Source organism: Puccinia triticina, chromosome 10A (genome assembly GCF_026914185.1).
Source record: "Puccinia triticina chromosome 10A, complete sequence".
Lineage (NCBI taxonomy): Eukaryota > Fungi > Basidiomycota > Pucciniomycetes > Pucciniales > Pucciniaceae > Puccinia > Puccinia triticina.
In genome coordinates, this window is record NC_070567.1 from 5,898,242 (window position 1) to 5,916,564 (window position 18,323).

Consider the following 18,323-nt stretch of genomic DNA (forward strand, 5'->3'; position numbering starts at 1 on the left):
AGGCAGAGGGGTCAGACAACACCAATGAGATTCTGGACGCGGTGAAGAATACTCCTGATGTGTGAAGATTGGAGCTGAGTTTTTGATCAAGGGAGAACGAGATTTGATCAACTGGAAAGAGGAAAGCAATCAGCACAAGAAGGAGGAAGAACCAAAGATGGATGCAAAATCTGCACAGTGTTGTGGGTTCGTCCGGGAGACTTCCAAGTTTTGACACCGTTTACCGATTACAGCCATTTTGAAAAAGCTTGGCTTTGTTGGAAGGAATTTCCACCAAAACTTTGTCTTGGATTTGCCAATAATCACTGGCAAGGTTGGACATATGTATATTCATGCCCACCTCATTCTTATATGCAGGGTGCATATACAGCAGCCAGATGCCCTCAATCATCTCCTTCCTTTCATTTTTTCCTGATTCTGAGTTCAGAATCAAGCAATTTGGCCAATTTTACCCTGGATGGCACACCGATCCTGTTCGCGAGGTTGGATGGTGCTGGTCCCAGCGGCCGGCGTGTTTTTTTTTCCGCTACCGAACGGCTCAATTGGTGGGATCCTGCAAGCAACTGCGCTCGCAGGTCTGGATATCATGTGTCCGACCTTGATGTTGGATGCACATACATTGGCAAATCCAGAAGGAATTTCCAGCGGAAATTCCTTCCAAAGAAGCCAAGCTTTATCGGAATGGCTGTATGTCAATTGTAGATGAGATCGGGAGGGATTGCGCAACGTGCTCGACTTGATGATTGGGCTGTCAACCAACTCGAGGCAATAATATTAGTGGGACCGGTGGTTCATGCCATACCTATTTCCGAGGCCGGCGTAGCTGATAATGATCGAGGAAGTGGGAACGTCGGTGACTGCATTGAGCGGTAAGAGAGGATGAGAGTAAAAGCGCTGGCGGAGGGTGGGGAGGATTTGAAGGTCTAGGCCACAGTCGGTTCCGAGTCTCTTCCCTCGGCAACTGGCCGATCCCAGTGCTGGTATATGTAGTCGGTGGAAGAGGAGGATTGCTCTCGTGGACTGCTGTGGCATTTTCGAGGGTCGACCATGAGCTGTGTTGATGAGCCAGAGAGGTCACTGGCCTGAGAGGCAAGGACTCATGCACAACCTGGCAGCCACTCAAACCACCTTCGACTCTCGCTTCCCTCTGCGGGCCAAGAGTATCTTGAACTTCTTGGCAGATCGCCGGGAGTCGCTTCCGGTCTTTTCCCTGTGTAAGATGCCGTAGCAAATGGGAAACTGGACGATACAGTCCCGTCGCGGTCAGCTTGTCGGCACTGACGAATCCCGGCTCCAATCTCGGTGAATTGCATAACAAAAGATAATGAAATAGATACTAACCTGGACGATACAGTCCCGTCGCGGTCAGCTTGTCGGCACTGACGAATCCCGGCTCCAATCTCGGTGAAGAAAAGAGATTGGAGTCGGGCCTAGTCGGGCGCGGGATCGGCCAGGCTAAGTACTAGCTACAAGCCCTAACCGGGTGAATCCGCCGGAGTATCACTATCTAGGTTTGACTCTAAATACATGATTATGTTCTATGTAGTTTTTGTACTCTTGTATCTACCTGAATCTTCCGCCACTACTCTAACACCCTGTTATATACTTTTCAAGTCTTTCCTTCTCTTCTAGCATGCAATGGCGATGCATGAAGATGTGTTTGATCGTGCAGGAGTACCCATCAGCTTCACCCGCAGGTACCCATGTCCATGCCGTATATGATGGCCATGGATCACCTGGGAGGGCCACCAACCTAGCAAGACGAGTCGGGCCGGTCGGCATCCTCACATAGGACAACGGTCAGCGGTCACCCTTCTCATCAAACCTCAAACACCATCGCTCATCACTCAGACACCCTGATCAGTCAGCACAAGTTCAACTCCCTGCGCCGTCGCTGCGAAAGCCGAAACACCCCACAAGATGAAACTCTCAACATTCCCCCTCATTCTGGCACTCGTACTTTTCCTTTCGGCCAACACCTGCCGCGGCATGCAAAAGCAGCCTGGGGATTGGAAGTGGGTATGCGCCGGATGCAACGACCGATCGGCCCGCCCAACCAAGGCCACGGAGGGGCTCCAAGACATCATTGAGACATGCGGGGCTCCGGGCAAATTGGATCCCAACCAAATATGTTTATCAGACCGTAAGAAGCGCGGAGTTCAATGCTCAAAAGACGACTGTGGAGTAATCAGCTTGGTCAATCGCAGAGGAGCGGGCCCGGGGTGCAATTGTGCTTACAGCCGGGTGTATGACGGACCAACTACCAGCGTCAACAGCGGGCTTTCTTTGGGAAGATCTACGTAGTTTAGGCCAGCATTATAATCCCACTAAGTCATTAATTCCATGTGGGTCATTAATTCCATGTGGCACACATCTGTTAGACTTCCACTATATCACTAGGGCATTTGAACAATTCCACAAACCCACATTCCTTTTTGAAAAAATCAAGGTGCCTCATAATTCAGCCTCCAAAAACTTGGGTCCAAGGTCCTGGGTGGAAGAAGTCCCTAACCCAAACAGCAAAAAAGTGCAGTGACTGCTCTTCCAGTCCATGCATATTGCATATGATCCAGGCAAATGGATAAGGTTACTAACTCTGTCTCTTCTACTCCCCAGATTCAACCACATCATACACAAGCTTGGAACAAGCAACATAAACAACACAACAGGTATGTATAATTAGAGATGGCCCCGCCACACCCCCGGGTACCCGCGGCTTTTTTTGGCAAAATGGGACACCCGCACCCGCAGAGTGGGTCAGAGCGGGTACCTGCCCAGGTATTGATGGGTACCTGCCCGGGTACCAACGGGTACCTGCCCGGGTACCAACGGGTACCTGCCCGGGTACCAACGGGTACCTGCCCGGGTACCAACGGGTACCTGCCCGGGTACCAACGGGTACCTGCCCCTCAAAATCATTGATTACTTCCAGTCGTTGTAACCTCTCCGACTGGAAGGAATCCTTCCAGTCAAGAGGTTCTGTAACCCCTTTGACTGGAAGGAATCCTTCCGGTCAAAGAGGTTCTGTAACCTCTTTGGCCAGAAGGAATCTCTTCCTGTCAAAGGGGTTCTGTAGCCTCTTCAACTGGAAGGAATCCTTCCAGTCAAAGAGGTTCTGTAACCTCTTTGGCCAGAAGGAATCCCTTCCCGTCAAAGGGGTTCTGTAGCCTCTTTGACTGGAAGGAATCCTTCAGGTCAAAGAGGTTACAGAACCTCCTTGACCGGAAGGAATCAATGCATTCCCAGTCCTTCCAGTCTTTGTGGCAGCTGCCACATGCCCAAAAAAGAGCAGGTACCTGCTTGATTTCTCCCAGCAACCCAGCATCCGCACACGCTGGCGGGTACCCGCCAACCCTGGGCAGGTACCCTTCAGGGTGTAAACGGGTCGGGTTCGGTTCAAAAAACAGCGCCCAAACCCAGCCCAAAATTTAGCGCGGGTCGGATTGGGTTGGGGCAGATTTTAAAATATGCTGCCCAAACCCGACCCGATGTCATACTATTTTGGGTTGGATACTATTTCGGGTTGGGTTGGGTCGGTTCGGGTCTTGGGTTGACCCAACCTCTTAGGCGCCAAAAGCCCCCAACTTGACTGTTGGAGGTGTCATAGTTGCAACAGTGGGTCAGCTACGCTACCATAGCTGTTAGCGTAGCGTAGCGCAGCGCAAATGCGCTATTTTTTAGCGTAGTGTTAGCGCAATCGCGCGCATCTGCGCTGACGCTACGTGCACAGGGTGCAAAGCTATTTTAGCTTTGAGCGTAGCGTTAGCGCAGATTTGCGCAATGGCGCTAACGCTAAGCACGCAGGGCGCAAAAGAGAGTTTGCTACGCTGCGCCATAGCGATTTTTGAGGCAAAAAAGGCCTTTTTTCCGCTAAAAGTGCCTTAGCACAACGTAGCGGCTGGAGTGTAGTGCTAACGCCAAAAAAAATTGGCGTGCTGTTAGCGCCGCTGAAAATTAGCGCAGCGCAGCGGCACTAACGCTATTCAAAAAAGGCCAGCGCTTTTTGCCGCTACACTAAACGTTAGGGCTAAAATAGCATAGTTTAGCGTAGCGTCCCACTGTTGATAGTTGGGTTGCAGGCTGACCCAATTAGGAAATAGGCTGCCCAAACCTAACCCAACAATTTTACAAGTTGGGTTGGGTTGGGTTTGGGTCATGTCATTTTCTTTAAGAATGTGCCCAAACCCAACCCAAAACCCAACGGGTCTTGGGTCGGTTTTGGGTTGGCCGGTCCCATTTACACCCTGAGGTACCCGCCAGCCAATAGCAGGTACCCGCAACGGGTTTGTTGGGGCCATCTTTGTGTACAATAGGGGGTTTCACAATAAGCATTTTTGCTTCCCGCGGCACTAAATTTCTTTACTCACGGGTAACATACTCGCTTAATTTGGTGTGAAGTCCCGCGAGAAATCACCCGGAGCATCCTCATAAAAATACTTGCAAGCGCTCAAGCACCTTCCCGGGTTTCCTTATTGTGAAACCACCTAATGCATGTCTCCAAAGACCAGAGTAGAGAAAAATAAACTATGCTACATGCTTGCACTGTGCAGGTCTATCAGCCTCAGTCAACCTCAAGACCCATACACCCCAATTTCAGTGCATCAGACTAAACTGTCCAATGCCATGTTGGAAAAAGTCATTGGACTGGCTTTTCCCAAATTTTATCAGGGCATTCTGCCCAATGCCATGTTGGACAAGTGAACGAGATACATTCTTTTCAGTGGAGTAGTGCGTTGGTTGCAATTTTGGTCCTACCCTAAATAAAAAGGGTGCTACCTACAACAGAAGAGGTACTACCCCAAAGGGGATTCTAAATACAAGTTCAGAACCAATAAGAAAACCATGCATATTCATTACGTGTATTGCAATGCAAATTCAGCTTAAAGAAAATCAACGAGACAGATAATCCCTGTGACAGGTTGAAATCTGTGTAACTCCCAAACTGGTGGAAATGGAGGGGTGAGTCCAGCACTGGATAGCAACAGGTTGAGAGATAGCTATTACTCAATAGCCTATTGGGTACCCACCACTGGCACAGGTACCCACACCTTTTTGACCAGTAACTGCCACACCCTGTAAACGCTCCACCTTGGATTTTTCAAAAGACTGTCACAAGAAGAATTCACTCATATATGTCATCTGGAAAAAAATTCTCAGTGACCTCTTAAGCAGATAATTTTGTCTTTTGCTACATCAACTGCACTTGTCACATGTTTCACACTCATTTCACCCTTTTATTCACATTTCACACTCTTTGGTTTTATTATTGACATAGCTTAGATATGCTTGTATCTAGTCAACCTCAAGAAGCCCAATATATAAGTTGTACTCATCAAAAAATATTTTTTCCCTATAATTTCAGAAGAGACAAAAATAATAAACCTCTTTTCTCAGATTATACATATCCTGGCTCCACATTCTGAATATGCATCAAATCATTCAATTCTCACTCTCATCAGACAAAGTACCCCTTGCAACACTGGGTCGCTACGCTAACCATAGCGGTTAGCGTAGCGTAGCGCAGCGCGAATGCGCTATTTTTTAGCGTAGCGTTAGCGCAATTGCACTCATATGTGCTAACGCTATGCGCACGCGGTGCGCAGCTATTTTAGCTGATAGCGTAGCGTTAGCGCAGATGCGCGCAATTGCGCTAACGCTACGCATGCAGGGCGCAAAAGAGCGCGCGCTACGCTGCGCTACAGCACTTTAGCGGGAAAAAAGGGCTTTTTTTCCGCTAAAAGCGGTGTAGCGCAGCGCAGCGTAGCGTAGCGACTGTAGCGGCGCGCTAACGCTAACAAAGAATTGGCGCGCTGTTAGCGCCGCTGAAAATTAGCGCAGCGTAGCGGCGCTAACAGCGCGCTAACGCTATGCAAAATAGATGGGCGCTTTTTTCCGCTACGCTAACGCGTAGCGCTGAAATAGCGTAGCGTAGCGTAGCGACCCAGTGTTGCCCCTTGTAAACCTAACTGCCAGAGTACAAGAACCAAAAACATCTGCACAGCTTAATAGTCTCTTCTTCACGCGTTTATATCTACTAGAGACCAAGGCGGCTGCGCTGCTGCAGTGCATTGACGCCACTGGGCGCCCTAATTTGAGGAGCCCCTGCTTAAGGATCAATTGGGCTACATCTAACCTGAAGTAGTATATTAGCATTCTTAATCAGACAAGCTCTCTCTTGTCCTTAAGCTGCAATTAAATCATTTTTATCACTTTTTGATATGCCTCAGTTCTTCTAGAATCATGTTTCCCTCTGATATTTGACTTCATTTGCAATCAAACTCCATGAAATGATTAGTTTTAATTTATCACACCTAGTCATAACTTGGTTGTACAACCCATGGGCTACTTAAAAGTTGAAACATTTGAGAAACACTTTGAAAGTAAATGAGCTTATGCAGAAAAGAGCTTTGACAAACACTTGCAACCAAACACTCAACCTTAACCAGAGCTAATCTGCATTTCTCAAGTCCACTCGCATTGATAGAGTTAATTGATAAAGGCTTCTTTCCTCAGAGAGTGCTTTAGATTAGCAATCATTGTCCCAGTACTCACAGCCATCACTGCATGCTTGCACTGTCTCTTGCAGCTTAAAGGAGAAGATTCCTTCATTTGTAAACTATTTGCGTTGCCTGTTACCTAGGTACTCAGTACTCGGATTTGATTACAGGTCTTTTTTTACAGACTCCCAACATTGAAACTAAGCCTGCCATACAATCACGCACTGTGGCTTGATGCCATCCCAAACATGCCAAGTAGCAACATTTAACCACTTTTACCTCAGGTCTTCAATAAGTGAAATATTTCCACAACTATGCCCTAACTTGATGGGTTCTCAGATTGAACCACAATGGCAAGTCATATTACACAAAAAACCATCCTGACATCAATGCTACTCAACTTCAATTTCTCACTCCAAAGGTAGTCAGAAATATCAAGATTGTGATCATGCTCATCTCACTCATTGCTGAAAGTTTACAGTTCAGGAGGGCAATGCCATCAAGCCGACCTCATTTTTTGATCTCAGCACCCAATGGCCTTAAAGCAAGACGCCCAAGGTGTTAGCTGTGTAATCAAACATGTATTATCTCATCTTAATTGTTTGACAACGCACTGGGTTGAATGAGGTAAAAAAACACATTTGGGTTTCAAACTTCATTTTGGTTATTCAACAAGACGTGATCATGCTACTTGAACAGTGGCATGACCATGTATCAGCACTAACAAGGCAATCCTGAGAAGCCTAGAAGAAGTTTGAATTAAGTACGTTATAGCTTGCGTTCAACATACATTGATTATTATGTTTTTGTCCCAACTGCATGGTCCTGAACATCAAAAACAAAAAAAACAGGAGGAGGAAGGTATATTTACCGTAGTTTGGCAATTAAGCCACTGGAAAGCATTGCCCACTTGTCCGCCGCCACCACCACCACCACCAACGTTGGCGCCTCCGGGGGCAGCAGAGACACCGTTACTGTTTCTGTTGTTGTTAAGGCCGCCGGGGTTTGCTGAGTCAGTGGGGGCCAAGTAGGCATCTGTTTGGAGCGTTTGCGGGCCTTGGCGATTGATCTAGGCAGGCAGGACGGCCCGCCGCTGAATGAGATCTTGGAGTGGATATCCTCGCGCTCCTTTTTCTCCCTCAACTTCGCACCAGCAGCAGCGGCAGAGGTAGTGTGGGCTCGGGTAGCAGGAGCGGCGGCGGCGGCGACACGGGTCGACGAGGCCTTGCTGGAGCTGCTTGTGCTGCTGGGACTCAACACCGCCACGCTCGTCGAGGGCTTAGTCTCCAAGACAGCGGGGGGGGGGCAACACCGTCCTGGAGCCACTGGTCGCGGGCAGAGTGGGCCACGGGGGTACCATCGAAGCGGCCGAGCTGGATGAGGATGTTGGGGGGGGGGGGGGGGGGGGGGGGGTGATGCGGTCAACAACGAGGGAAACTCCGGGGCGAAGAAGGTGTGCTGCTGCTGCTGCAGGGGCGAGCTCGTCGGAGGAGCTCGAGGTCAAGGTGAGCCGAGAGGCCTGGAACCCGTTCTTGAACTTGCCCTCCTGGTTTGGATCGCTCGGAGACAACGTCGAGCTGGATAGATTGAAACTTGTCCGGCTGGCTCGCGGTCGACCCCTGGGCCTGCTGCTGGAGAAGGAGAAATGCATATTGTCAGACCGTCTTGCTCCTGTGCACAAACGGGAGAGAGAGACGGAGAGAGACAGCGGAACTTTTCATAGCCAGAAGGATCGAGGCCCATGCGGTACTGACCCTCGCGAGGGTCGGTGGCGGTATTAGGCTGAACGACGGACTCAAGGGTGGAGCAACCCAGGGTATCGAGGCCAGCAGGGGAGCAATCAGCAGAGTCGGGGGCCTGTTTATCATCGCGCTGCTGGGCCAGAGCCGGACGTCTAGAATAGGCAGGTCAGAAGGTGTTGGTTGTCCTCTTGAGGAGGTGCTAGAATAGCTGATGGAGGGACCACATGCCGAGGGTGGCGCAAGAGGGAGAGCAACACAGGTAAAGCGTGGGCGCTGGGCAAAGGCATTGAGGTGGCGTGGCGAAGGCGGCGGCGCTGCAGCTTGTGGGTAGTAGCCACAACAATGGTTGTGTTGTTGCCTGGGTGGGCTGGTTGTTGTCAGGGCCGGGGTGGGGGGGTAGGTGTGCTTGCACTGCCAGCATAATTAGCTGGGTTAAGGTTATCCCAGTTAAACTGGGATGAACTCAACCAATTTAAACTTGGTTGATCTCAACTGATGAAATATAAATCCAAGGTACCCCCCTTGGGTTTATATTTCATTGGTCAAGATCAACCCATTTTAAATTGGTTGAGTGCATCCCAGTTAAACTGGGATGACTTCATCCCAGCCAATCATGCTGGCAGTGTTGGTGGTGAGTTTGTTGATTGTGTGGGTGAGGAGGGGAGGTCTATAAAAAGCGGCCAGTGTTGGATGTTGAATCCCCAGGCAACTCACGGGCTGTAATTCCAGTCCGGGGGTCGTCTCACCCTTGTCCGCTGTTGCATTTGCGCAGTCCGGAGGGGGATATTCCGGGACCCCCCTGTGCTTTAGGGCTGGGGGTCTTCTTCCCAACGCTTTTTAACCCTGCTAGACAGGGATGGGCATTGGGCCACGGTGCGTCAGCTTGCTGCGCTGGGTGGCTGGGTGCGGGACCATTTTTTTGGTCATTTTTGTTGTATGGCCTGCTTTTTTTTGTGTATTGCTGGAATTGTAGGATGAATGTGGCCCTGTGATTGCTTTTTTTGTAAACGGGGGAACCTTTGATTATTTTTTTGTGATTTGCTTAATTGTAGGGAGAACCCTTGAATTTTTTTTCTACGAACCTGAAACTTTAATATACTTGGATTCAATTGTGAAGAAGAGACTAGTAAGCACCATTTCCACTCCTCATTGATATCACATCAACATCTGAACTCAGCTGAAATCAATTCTATCCTTCATTCCCTTCTTTTTCACATCCTATCATTCTATCATAGATTCATTCCTCTTCCACGCTTCCTTCACAAATCAAACCCAAAAACCTAAATCAAATCCTCACTGTGTTCAACGCAGGTATGCAAACTGTTTTTCTATTTGTCATCAAAACCATAAATTTTTAATTCTATTCATCTCATTCTTGTTTTTGTTTCTATCTTTCCCTTTTATATTTCAGGTGTGTTGCGAGTTGTCAGAGTCAGAGTCTTGTGGTGTTGGATTGTTGCTTATCTTCAAACTTGAAACTTCACTCAGGTGTTACCGTGACTTTGCTCTTTGCTTTCTATCTAAAATTTACTTGGTAGCAAGATATCAAAAATTTCCAAACAATCAGCATCCAAGCAAGCGCAAATCACAAACAGCCAGAAGTTAGCAGCAAAGAGTGCAACCAATCGAGGTGGGCTTGTACTTGGAGCTGACCAAGCCCATGCTTTTGCGATGTCCTCAACTCTGAACAAGATTAAAGGGATAGAAGACCTTACCAACAATAACTATACATTGTGGTCTAAAGAGGTTCAAGGTTCACTGAAAATAATCTACTTTGACATCTACTACAAAGATCTTGCATTTGCACCGGAAATCAATGATATCAACCAAAAATGCATCATAGAGTTTCTATTTTCATGAATGGATGAAGACAATGCGAACCAATTTAGGGGAGCTCTCTTAGACGTTGACATCAAAAAGATCCAAGAAATTATTGAACCAACTGAAGAAGAACTTGAAGCCAATCCTGAAGCCAAACCAAGAACCGGTAATCTAGTTTCCAAAATGGATCCATCTCCTGCCCACTTATGGAACCTTGTTAAATATTTTCATCAAGCTGACAACAAAGCCAACCTATACCTCCTCCAAGTTAAAATTGAAAAATTTCACCAAGACTATAAAACATCAATCTCTACTCATATCAACAACTTTATAAAATTAAAAAATGAATTCCTCAATTGCAGAGGACATTATGACGACTCATAACTTGGAAGAAGATTACTCCACTCACATGACTGAATTCCACAACATACTTCAAACCATCAAACCAATCATTAGCCAAGGAGTTATAGCAGCCCTCAAACAATAAAAGGATGAAAACAGCAAATTTCAGTTGACATCTGGTGGAAAGCTATCTGAAGGTTTGAACGGTCTTAAAATAGCAAGCAACACATTCAACTTCAAGTGAGACTCCAATAGGCCAAAATGTACTCCAACTCACTTCACGGGCCCACACCCACATCCAAATGTTTTAAGCAGCCAGAAAACTCAAAGGCCGAGCGCAAATGGTTTGAGTCTTGTGGCCTTAACCCTCTGAGAAGAAAGAGCAACAATACTCAAGCTTCTGTTACTCAGCCCAAGCCGACTAGCCAGACAATCAACGTGGCAAGCCATACCAGTACATCAACAGTACCGGCAAAGAAGGAATATGTATTCGTAGCCTATGAACATGAAGTGAATCTAGTTCATCCCAAGTTTGAGGTGGTCTGGCACACCGGAGCCTCAAGCCACATGTTCAACAAGTACTCTTTCTTCCACAACATCAAGAACACAACAAAACAACCTGATTCAATTATGACAGCGGGATCCAAAGAGTTGAAGCAAGCAGAGATGTTGCAATCAAAAGTGTCACAATTGTTAAATTCACACTTCCCGACTCACTGTATATACCTTCACTCCAAAATAACCTCATAGCAGCTGGCGCTCTCAAGCAAAAAGGAGCCATTGAAGTTCAAGACCCTAGCAACTCTAAGAAGTTCATAATTGCCTTTGATGGTAAAACTTTTCTTCGTGGTTGATACTCAAACAATATTCATTACTCTTTATTTGAAGATAAATCAACACATCACTACTTCAAATAGCCAGTTTCCCTTGTATCAAAAAATCATTTTCCAGAAACTCAAGCCTGGCTGTCTAAAAAACTTATCATTGGCTGGGTGTAAACTCTTTGGATCAGATTTGAACCCATGTACAACTCAGAGTCACTGGTACATACCAGTAAGCTTTTGTCAAGTGGATTCACATCCTCCCCAGAGTACACTGCTGACAATTGGCAACCACCCCTTTTACCCATACACCTGGAAAGCCCTGTATGGACGGAACCCTCTTCCCTACCATGCTTCATTTTTTTCCTGGTTTTTTAGGGAGAATAAAATCTTTTCTAGAATCAAGTTATTGTTCATCTTGCAACCATCATTGTCATTTTTTTTTATTTGTATCTGTATTTTTATTTGTCTATGTTCTTTTTTCCCATCCATTGGTGGCTTTGTTGTTCTCTTGCGCCTGTTGTTGGTGTTCAATGGTCTTAGGATTGCTTTGTGATTTCAACTCTTCATTTGACAGGATATAAACACATTCTTACATACTTTCAACCTCCTTCCTTTCAAGAAAAAGCAAAGTCTATTCCATCTTGCAGATCATCACAAAATCAGCATTCAGTTCTTGGTTAGATGGATGACACAATCCACCCTGCTGTATTGGCTTCTTAGGATCATAAATCTTGATTTTGGAATCAGAAAGCTACACATAACTTCCTAGTTTATAGTCACTTCAATTCTGGAAAGGAAAAAACAAAACAAAACATAATGACAAAGAAAAGACATTGGTGGAGCTTCCTGTGATGTCAGCTGGCTACGCAGTGCAAGCCAGCATAACACATCTAAGAACAATTATAAATAATAATAAATTAATATGTCATATATGAGTGACTAAGAAGTAACATTTTGGTGACAGATATCTATGTAAAAGACCTGTCACCTCTAAAATCTGAGTTTATTAAAGACAGACAATCACAAAAACAAAAATCAAGGGTTTCCCCTACAAAATCCAAGTTTATTAAAGACACAGATTTTCCAGAACCCTAAAAAAAAAACTCAAGGGTTCCCCCTGTAAACACACAAAATGAGAAAAAAAAATCTTGGGTTTCCCCATTGTACAAAAAACCAATGCAAAATCCACAACTTTTCCTCAATCATTATGAATCAAAAAAATGTAGCACTCTAGATTCTCAACCTAGCCTTTCAACATCAGCAGTGCTGTGCGCCCAGGCTCAACCTCCAGCCCGTGTCAAGTGCACGGGTCAAAAAGGTTGGACATGAAGGCCCCCGGCCCGCAGCAAAGGCTGCTGACCAGTGGGGGCCCACTCTTTGCCCCTCAAACTGTGCACGCGCAACAGCGGAGGGGTTGAGGACGATGGGTAGCTGGAATTGCAGCATCCCCAATCGCCCTGGGAAAAATACCCTTGGATAACGCTCTCTTTTTATATCACTCGCCTGGTCAAAACGCTGCCCTCTCGCCTTCACTGCCTTGCCATTGACCCTACGCAACCAATCAGCCCCAATCACCTCACCGCCCAACGCGCCTCCACCCGCGCCCTCCACGGCCTTCACATCAGCAAGCCTCCTTGTTGTTAAGTTTCAAGTATGACCATCTGTTCACCCATAATCTCAATATACAGCTCCCCATACCCCGCCGAAGTGTTGAACCGTTGCCTTAAGCCCAATCCTCAGGCCCCCTCAGCCCAACAGAAAATTTGCAACCTGCAACACCTTGACCTCAAACTCGCAGATCAATGATCTGTACTCTGTGCCCCATCAACGCAGTTGCCAAGGTGCAAGCACACGTTCAACACCACAACCTTACCCCCGCGCAGAGGCTGAGATTAGCCCTTGAGCCTCATACCAGCTCAAAGTTGAAGATAATCTAATCAGCCATTTGTCCTCGCCGTCACCTTATGCATCCCAGCCCAACCAAACTTGCCAAACTGATTCCTCATCTTGACCCAAGCCAAAACTAACCACCACCACCACCTGCGACTGAACCAGTCGGCTGAGCTCCATTCCATTTCCTCCACACAAAAACTTATGTATTTATTTTGAAATCTAGGTTGCTAAGATCTTTCCGTACATGGTCAACCCCGGTGGCGGAACTGGAGGTAAGTGTCTGGTGCTGCGCAACAAACAAGCGTCTTGCATGATTGATAACCTTTTGGTTTGTCTTCTGTTCTCGTAGGCGGAGATGTGCCGGCGTTTCAATGGCACATTATCAAAAGCGATGTTCCCTTTGAGCTCTTGGCCGTCCAGGTGTCCCCCCTCAAGGGTACATTATCCTCCCACATTTGCAAAGCAATGCCTCTGCACGGGAAGCCTGACCCATCATATTTATTTTTCTACACCAGTCCACCACGGGTGTTACTTCTAGAGATGGCCCCGACGAACCCGTCGCGGGTACCTGCTATCCGCTGGCGGGTACCCGCCCATGGTTGGCGGGTACCCGCCAGCGTGTGCGTGTTCGGGTGCGGATGCTGGATTTCTGAGAGAAATCGAGCGGGTACCCGGGTATTCTAGCGGGTACCCGCTCCTGTTTGGGCAGGTGGCAGCTGCCACGACGACCGGAAGGACTGGGAAAGCCTTCCTTCCGGTCGAAGAGGTTCTGTAACCCCTTTGACCGGAAGGATTCCTTCCGGTCGAAGTGGTTTTGTAACTTTTTCAACTGGAAGGAAGGCCTTCCAGTTGAAGAGGTTACAAAACCTCTTCGACTGGAAAGGCCTTCCGGTTGAAGAGGTTACAAAACCACTTGGACCGGAAGGATTCCTTCCAGCCGAAGAGGTTAAACCTCTTCGACTGGAAGGAATCCTTCCGGTCAAAGGGATTACAGAACCTCTTCGACTGGAAGGCCTTTCCAGTCGAAGAGGTTTTTTAACCTCTTCGAAGGCCCTGCAGTTGAAGAGGTTACAAAACCTCTTCGAGCGGAAGGATTCCTTCCAGTCGAGGAGGTTTGCAACCTCTTCGACTGGAAGGAATATTCCTTCCGATCGATTTTGAGGGGCAGGTACCCGCTCTGACTGCCCCAGGCGGTGCGGGTGCGGGTGCGGGTGTCGAACTTTTGGCAAAAAAGCGTGCGGGTACCCGCATCCGAACAGGTACCCGGGTTCACAGGGGCCATCTCTAGTTACTTCAACGCCTGTGGGCAACCCTCGAGTCCGTACAAGTGCCTGGCATTCCTGTTCGACCAGAAGTTCTGCTACATGTCCGATGTGTCCTTGATTCCCGAGTCCACATAGGCCGCGCTGGGCTGTCTGTCCACGCCAAGCACTCCCTGTCTCACACACTCGCTGTCGAATGTCACCCAGGAGAGCTTCGGCTCCGATAATCTGTCTCTTTCCTCCGCATCCTCCATGTCGGACTGCTCGCATTTGTTGGCCTCTTCAGTTTCGGAGGCCGACGGCCCCCCTGCCGGGCTGCCCCTGCTCATTGTGGACACCATGCGTCTGACACACCATATTTCGCACTTCGGAATAGCCGACGCGGTCGAGACTGCTGCGAAGCTGAGGGCCCACCGCACCTACATCCTAGGATTTACCCATGGCGTCACGTAAGTCTGCTTATTGCTTCGTTTTTGCTTGACATAGTCCCACTGATCCACGTCCCCCTTTTACAGACACAAGTGTTGGCAGGCCGCATGCGAGCTCATCAGCAAAACCAGCAACACAGGACTCCAGGCGACGCTCGATCCATCTCCCACTTTCCCAGAGGACATCGACCTGGGAAACAATCCCCCGAGATTCTCGCAGCAAGCCCTGGCATTGTGCCAAGATCACATCAGAGAGGCTCCCCTGTGGATTCGCCCGGCATTTGACGGACTGGTTATCTCCACTGATGGCGTAAAAATCACCGACAATTTCCATCCTTGATTGACTGGCTCATCAGCATTCACATGTGAATTAGCAGCTATACCATGTATCTTCCATAACAAAACAAAACAAAACCATTGCCAAAAAAATTGCCCTAAATTTTCCAGAGCAACCCAGCCCCACGGACAATTGCCATCCCCCCGGGTTCCTGGGGGTACATATTGGCTGCGCCTGCAAGCCGCTGCCCATCTCGATCCCCAACGTCGCCGCCCAAAGACGCTGTCAGAGCCACCACGACACCAACTAAAGCAATAAGCAGCAGTAGCAGCCGCTTGGCGGGCTCTTTTGCTTCATCGAGTCCCCCTCGGCCCCCGAGGCCAGAGACACATTCAACCTCAAGAACAAAGCCATCCACATTGAGCTCGCAGTCGCATGTGCAGCATCAGGCTCCGAAGGATCATCATCAGCATGGGTATTGCTGCCAACCTTAACACTGATGCCGCACCCCTTCTCACGCTCAGCAAGGACCTGGAACCTCTAGGAACTGCCTGGCCTGTCGTCAAAGGTCCCAATTCTAAGGGCCTGTACATCGGCAACAACACCCTCCTCATCCCTGAACCCAAGAAAAACAACTACACTGTCCGTTGACCGGTATTCAGGGGCAAACTTAACTCGGCCAACGACATGGGATACCTCAATAAGGCTGACATCTGGGCTGACGTCGAGGCCATTTGACTCTACACTCTCTCCACCCATCTGGGATCAAAGAGCAGTAACTAAAGTACATACAACCTATGTTTATAATATCAAGATATAAATGTAATGTTTTCTCTTTTCTTCTATAGGAATACTCTGCAATCTTAATTTGATTCTTCCGGGTGCTGCTCTAGAATTCAAGCAGATCTTTTTACAGCAGGAGTTGCTGTGTGCATGTTTTGGAGCGGGACTAGGGATGGTGTCTTGTGGACATGTGGGTGTTAAAGATTTCAGTATTGTGTGTCAAGGAGGGCTAGGTGCCCCCAGAGACTGGGATCCAGCTGGAATTTGGCAGTGATGACATCACCACCTTGCTTGCAGGAATCCTGCACAAATAGAACTTTCTCCACAAAGATATCAAGCTCCATTCCACCTGGGGATGGCTGAAGACCAAGCAGCTGAAGGAAGAAATGTGTGTCCTTGGTGAGGCTGTGTTGGCCTGAGCTCTTTCTCCTCCTTTGTCTGTGTATGGATCTTTTGAGCTAAAATTGATCTTGGCTTGGCTTTATTCTGTCCAGTCAAGTGGTTACTTCTACAATCATGTTCTTAAAAGAATTATCTGATCAGATCTGACTTTCTCTGGCTCCACTTGCTTAAATATCACTCTGCAGACTGCTCCACATGTGGATGATTTAAAGAACACCCCAGGCAGGCTTAGGTGCAGCCAGTGTTCCAGCCTTAGGTGGCATGTGCTACCCAAACCAGAATGGCAAGTCTGCCAATATTTTCCCAAACAGTTCCAGGGCTCCTTCACCAAGCTGCATGGATCAGAGAAGCACAAAGGCCACAGCTTCACCTGTTAGTTCAACAACCACCCTGAGTAGTCGTTGGCTAAGCATGAGTCCACTGCACTGTTCTGTACATGCAGCTGGAGTAAAACACTCAGGATGTTTTCTCCTGGGAGCAAAAATTAGGCCAACTGGAGCAAAACAGGAACTCCAACAGTGTGCATCATCCCTTTTTGGAATCAGAGTTTGCAGGAAAGAAGCATACTTTCCCCTCTGCTTATCAAAACCTAAACCGCTGCCAATATGATCATCAAGATGACTTCCAATGAAATGAGGTGCCAACCACATTTTCATTCCCAGATTAAACATGATAGCCAAGAACTTGTACCATCAATATTTGACTGCAGTGTACTCTCTGTGCCAGTCACTACTGACAGAAATTGTTACAAAGCAAATATTTCATTGGTGATAAGTCATCATTGGGGCTAATTAGTTGTGATGTGAATAACACATGAAAATATTGGACCACTTGGTCTAACATGACCCTAGGGACATGCTAATGATAAATACCAACCCATGCAAAAGCTGAACGGCACTGTGTCTTAGTCACCTGAAAAACTCATGGTACATGCATTCACTTTACTGCCACAGATTAAACAGCTGAGCTGGACACATGGTCCCTGCAGCGGCGCAGCCGCCTTTTCCTCTAGTAATAATAATAACAAAAAAAAACTGCCCAAACAATTAAAACACCCAGCCCAATACCCATCCTCTTCTAGAGAGGGTGCAAGTATTGGGCAGGTGACCCCCAGCGCGCCGCATTTAAGGCAATTGCAAAGGGGGGTCACCAAGATTAAACCCTCAAACTGTGCAAGTGCATCAACAAAGGGGGGTGAGGACGAACCACCAGCTGGAAGTACAGCGGCAGAGAACGTCCTGGGGAATAATCATACCCAAGGGGACCTCCTTTTATGCACACCTATTTCCGACTCAATCCAGCAAGCTATGTATGTAGTGTAGCCCCGCCCTGCACAGTTGGGCTTGGCAACAACAATCACTGCCACACGGCGCCAGAACGCCCGACTTGCCCAACCTGCGGATTCTTGACAACAAGTCAGTAAAGTGTTCCTTTTTTCATAAAGGGCAATCTTGGTGAGATTGCAATAATGAAATATCAAAACACTTCACTACGGTGCCCGCTCTTGGTCAGTGGTGCAAGGGCAGAAATCACGAGGAGTTTCCAACAAATCATCAAGTCAGAACAGTAAATTTGCCCGTCATTGTCAGGTCTGCCAAGAGTACGGGTTTGATAGGATCAACGTTGGTGAGGCTTGCTTTCCCATTCCTTCTGTTCTATTCGGCCATCATCTTCATCAGAAAACTTACAACAAGGTTGCCTGATTTACTTCTCATTTGATTGCTTAGATTATGAGCATCCCAAAAACACAGCCAAAGAGCGCGGAATTTTTGGACATCAATACAAGTGTGTATGTGGGCCCCAGGTGTGATCCTACAAGTTCAACTCCTTCCAAGTGCCATACTCAAACTACAATATTGTTTCTTCAGGTATATCCAGTATCAAGGATGACCCAAACTCCAACAAGCTCCCCGCGGCCGTATATACAGCTAATCCAAAAAAGCTTGGATGCTTTGGAGGGAATTTCCACTGGAAATTCCTATGGGATTTTCCAACCTTGTATGCAATGAAGTGACAAGGTTGGACATTTTGATATATGCAGGATGCCTATAT

The 18,323-nt window shown here is 47.6% G+C and overlaps 4 protein-coding genes across 4 annotated transcripts; all 4 read left to right on the forward strand.

The window, feature by feature from the left end:
- Positions 1-1,920: 1,920 nt before the first annotated feature.
- Positions 1,921-2,304, forward strand: PtA15_10A604 (uncharacterized protein; the record flags this gene model as incomplete). Its single annotated transcript, XM_053160797.1, has 1 exon — positions 1,921-2,304. One exon carries the CDS (start codon positions 1,921-1,923, stop codon positions 2,302-2,304), a length of 384 nt encoding a protein of 127 aa, XP_053024735.1.
- A 2,187-nt stretch (positions 2,305-4,491) lies between these two features.
- Positions 4,492-4,701, forward strand: PtA15_10A605 (uncharacterized protein; the record flags this gene model as incomplete). Its single annotated transcript, XM_053160798.1, has 1 exon — positions 4,492-4,701. One exon carries the CDS (start codon positions 4,492-4,494, stop codon positions 4,699-4,701), a length of 210 nt encoding a protein of 69 aa, XP_053024736.1.
- Positions 4,702-13,363: 8,662 nt separating this feature from the next.
- PtA15_10A606 (uncharacterized protein) lies at positions 13,364-15,149 on the forward strand (the record flags this gene model as incomplete). The annotated part of the gene is made up of 4 exons (XM_053160799.1): positions 13,364-13,391; positions 13,469-13,539; positions 14,520-14,830; positions 14,897-15,149. The coding sequence occupies 4 exons, from the start codon at positions 13,364-13,366 to the stop codon at positions 15,147-15,149; spliced, it is 663 nt and encodes a 220-aa protein (XP_053024737.1).
- Positions 15,150-15,557: 408 nt separating this feature from the next.
- On the forward strand, positions 15,558-15,824 carry PtA15_10A607 (uncharacterized protein; the record flags this gene model as incomplete). The annotated part of the gene is made up of 2 exons (XM_053160800.1): positions 15,558-15,728; positions 15,816-15,824. The coding sequence occupies 2 exons, from the start codon at positions 15,558-15,560 to the stop codon at positions 15,822-15,824; spliced, it is 180 nt and encodes a 59-aa protein (XP_053024738.1).
- Positions 15,825-18,323: the final 2,499 nt, after the last annotated feature.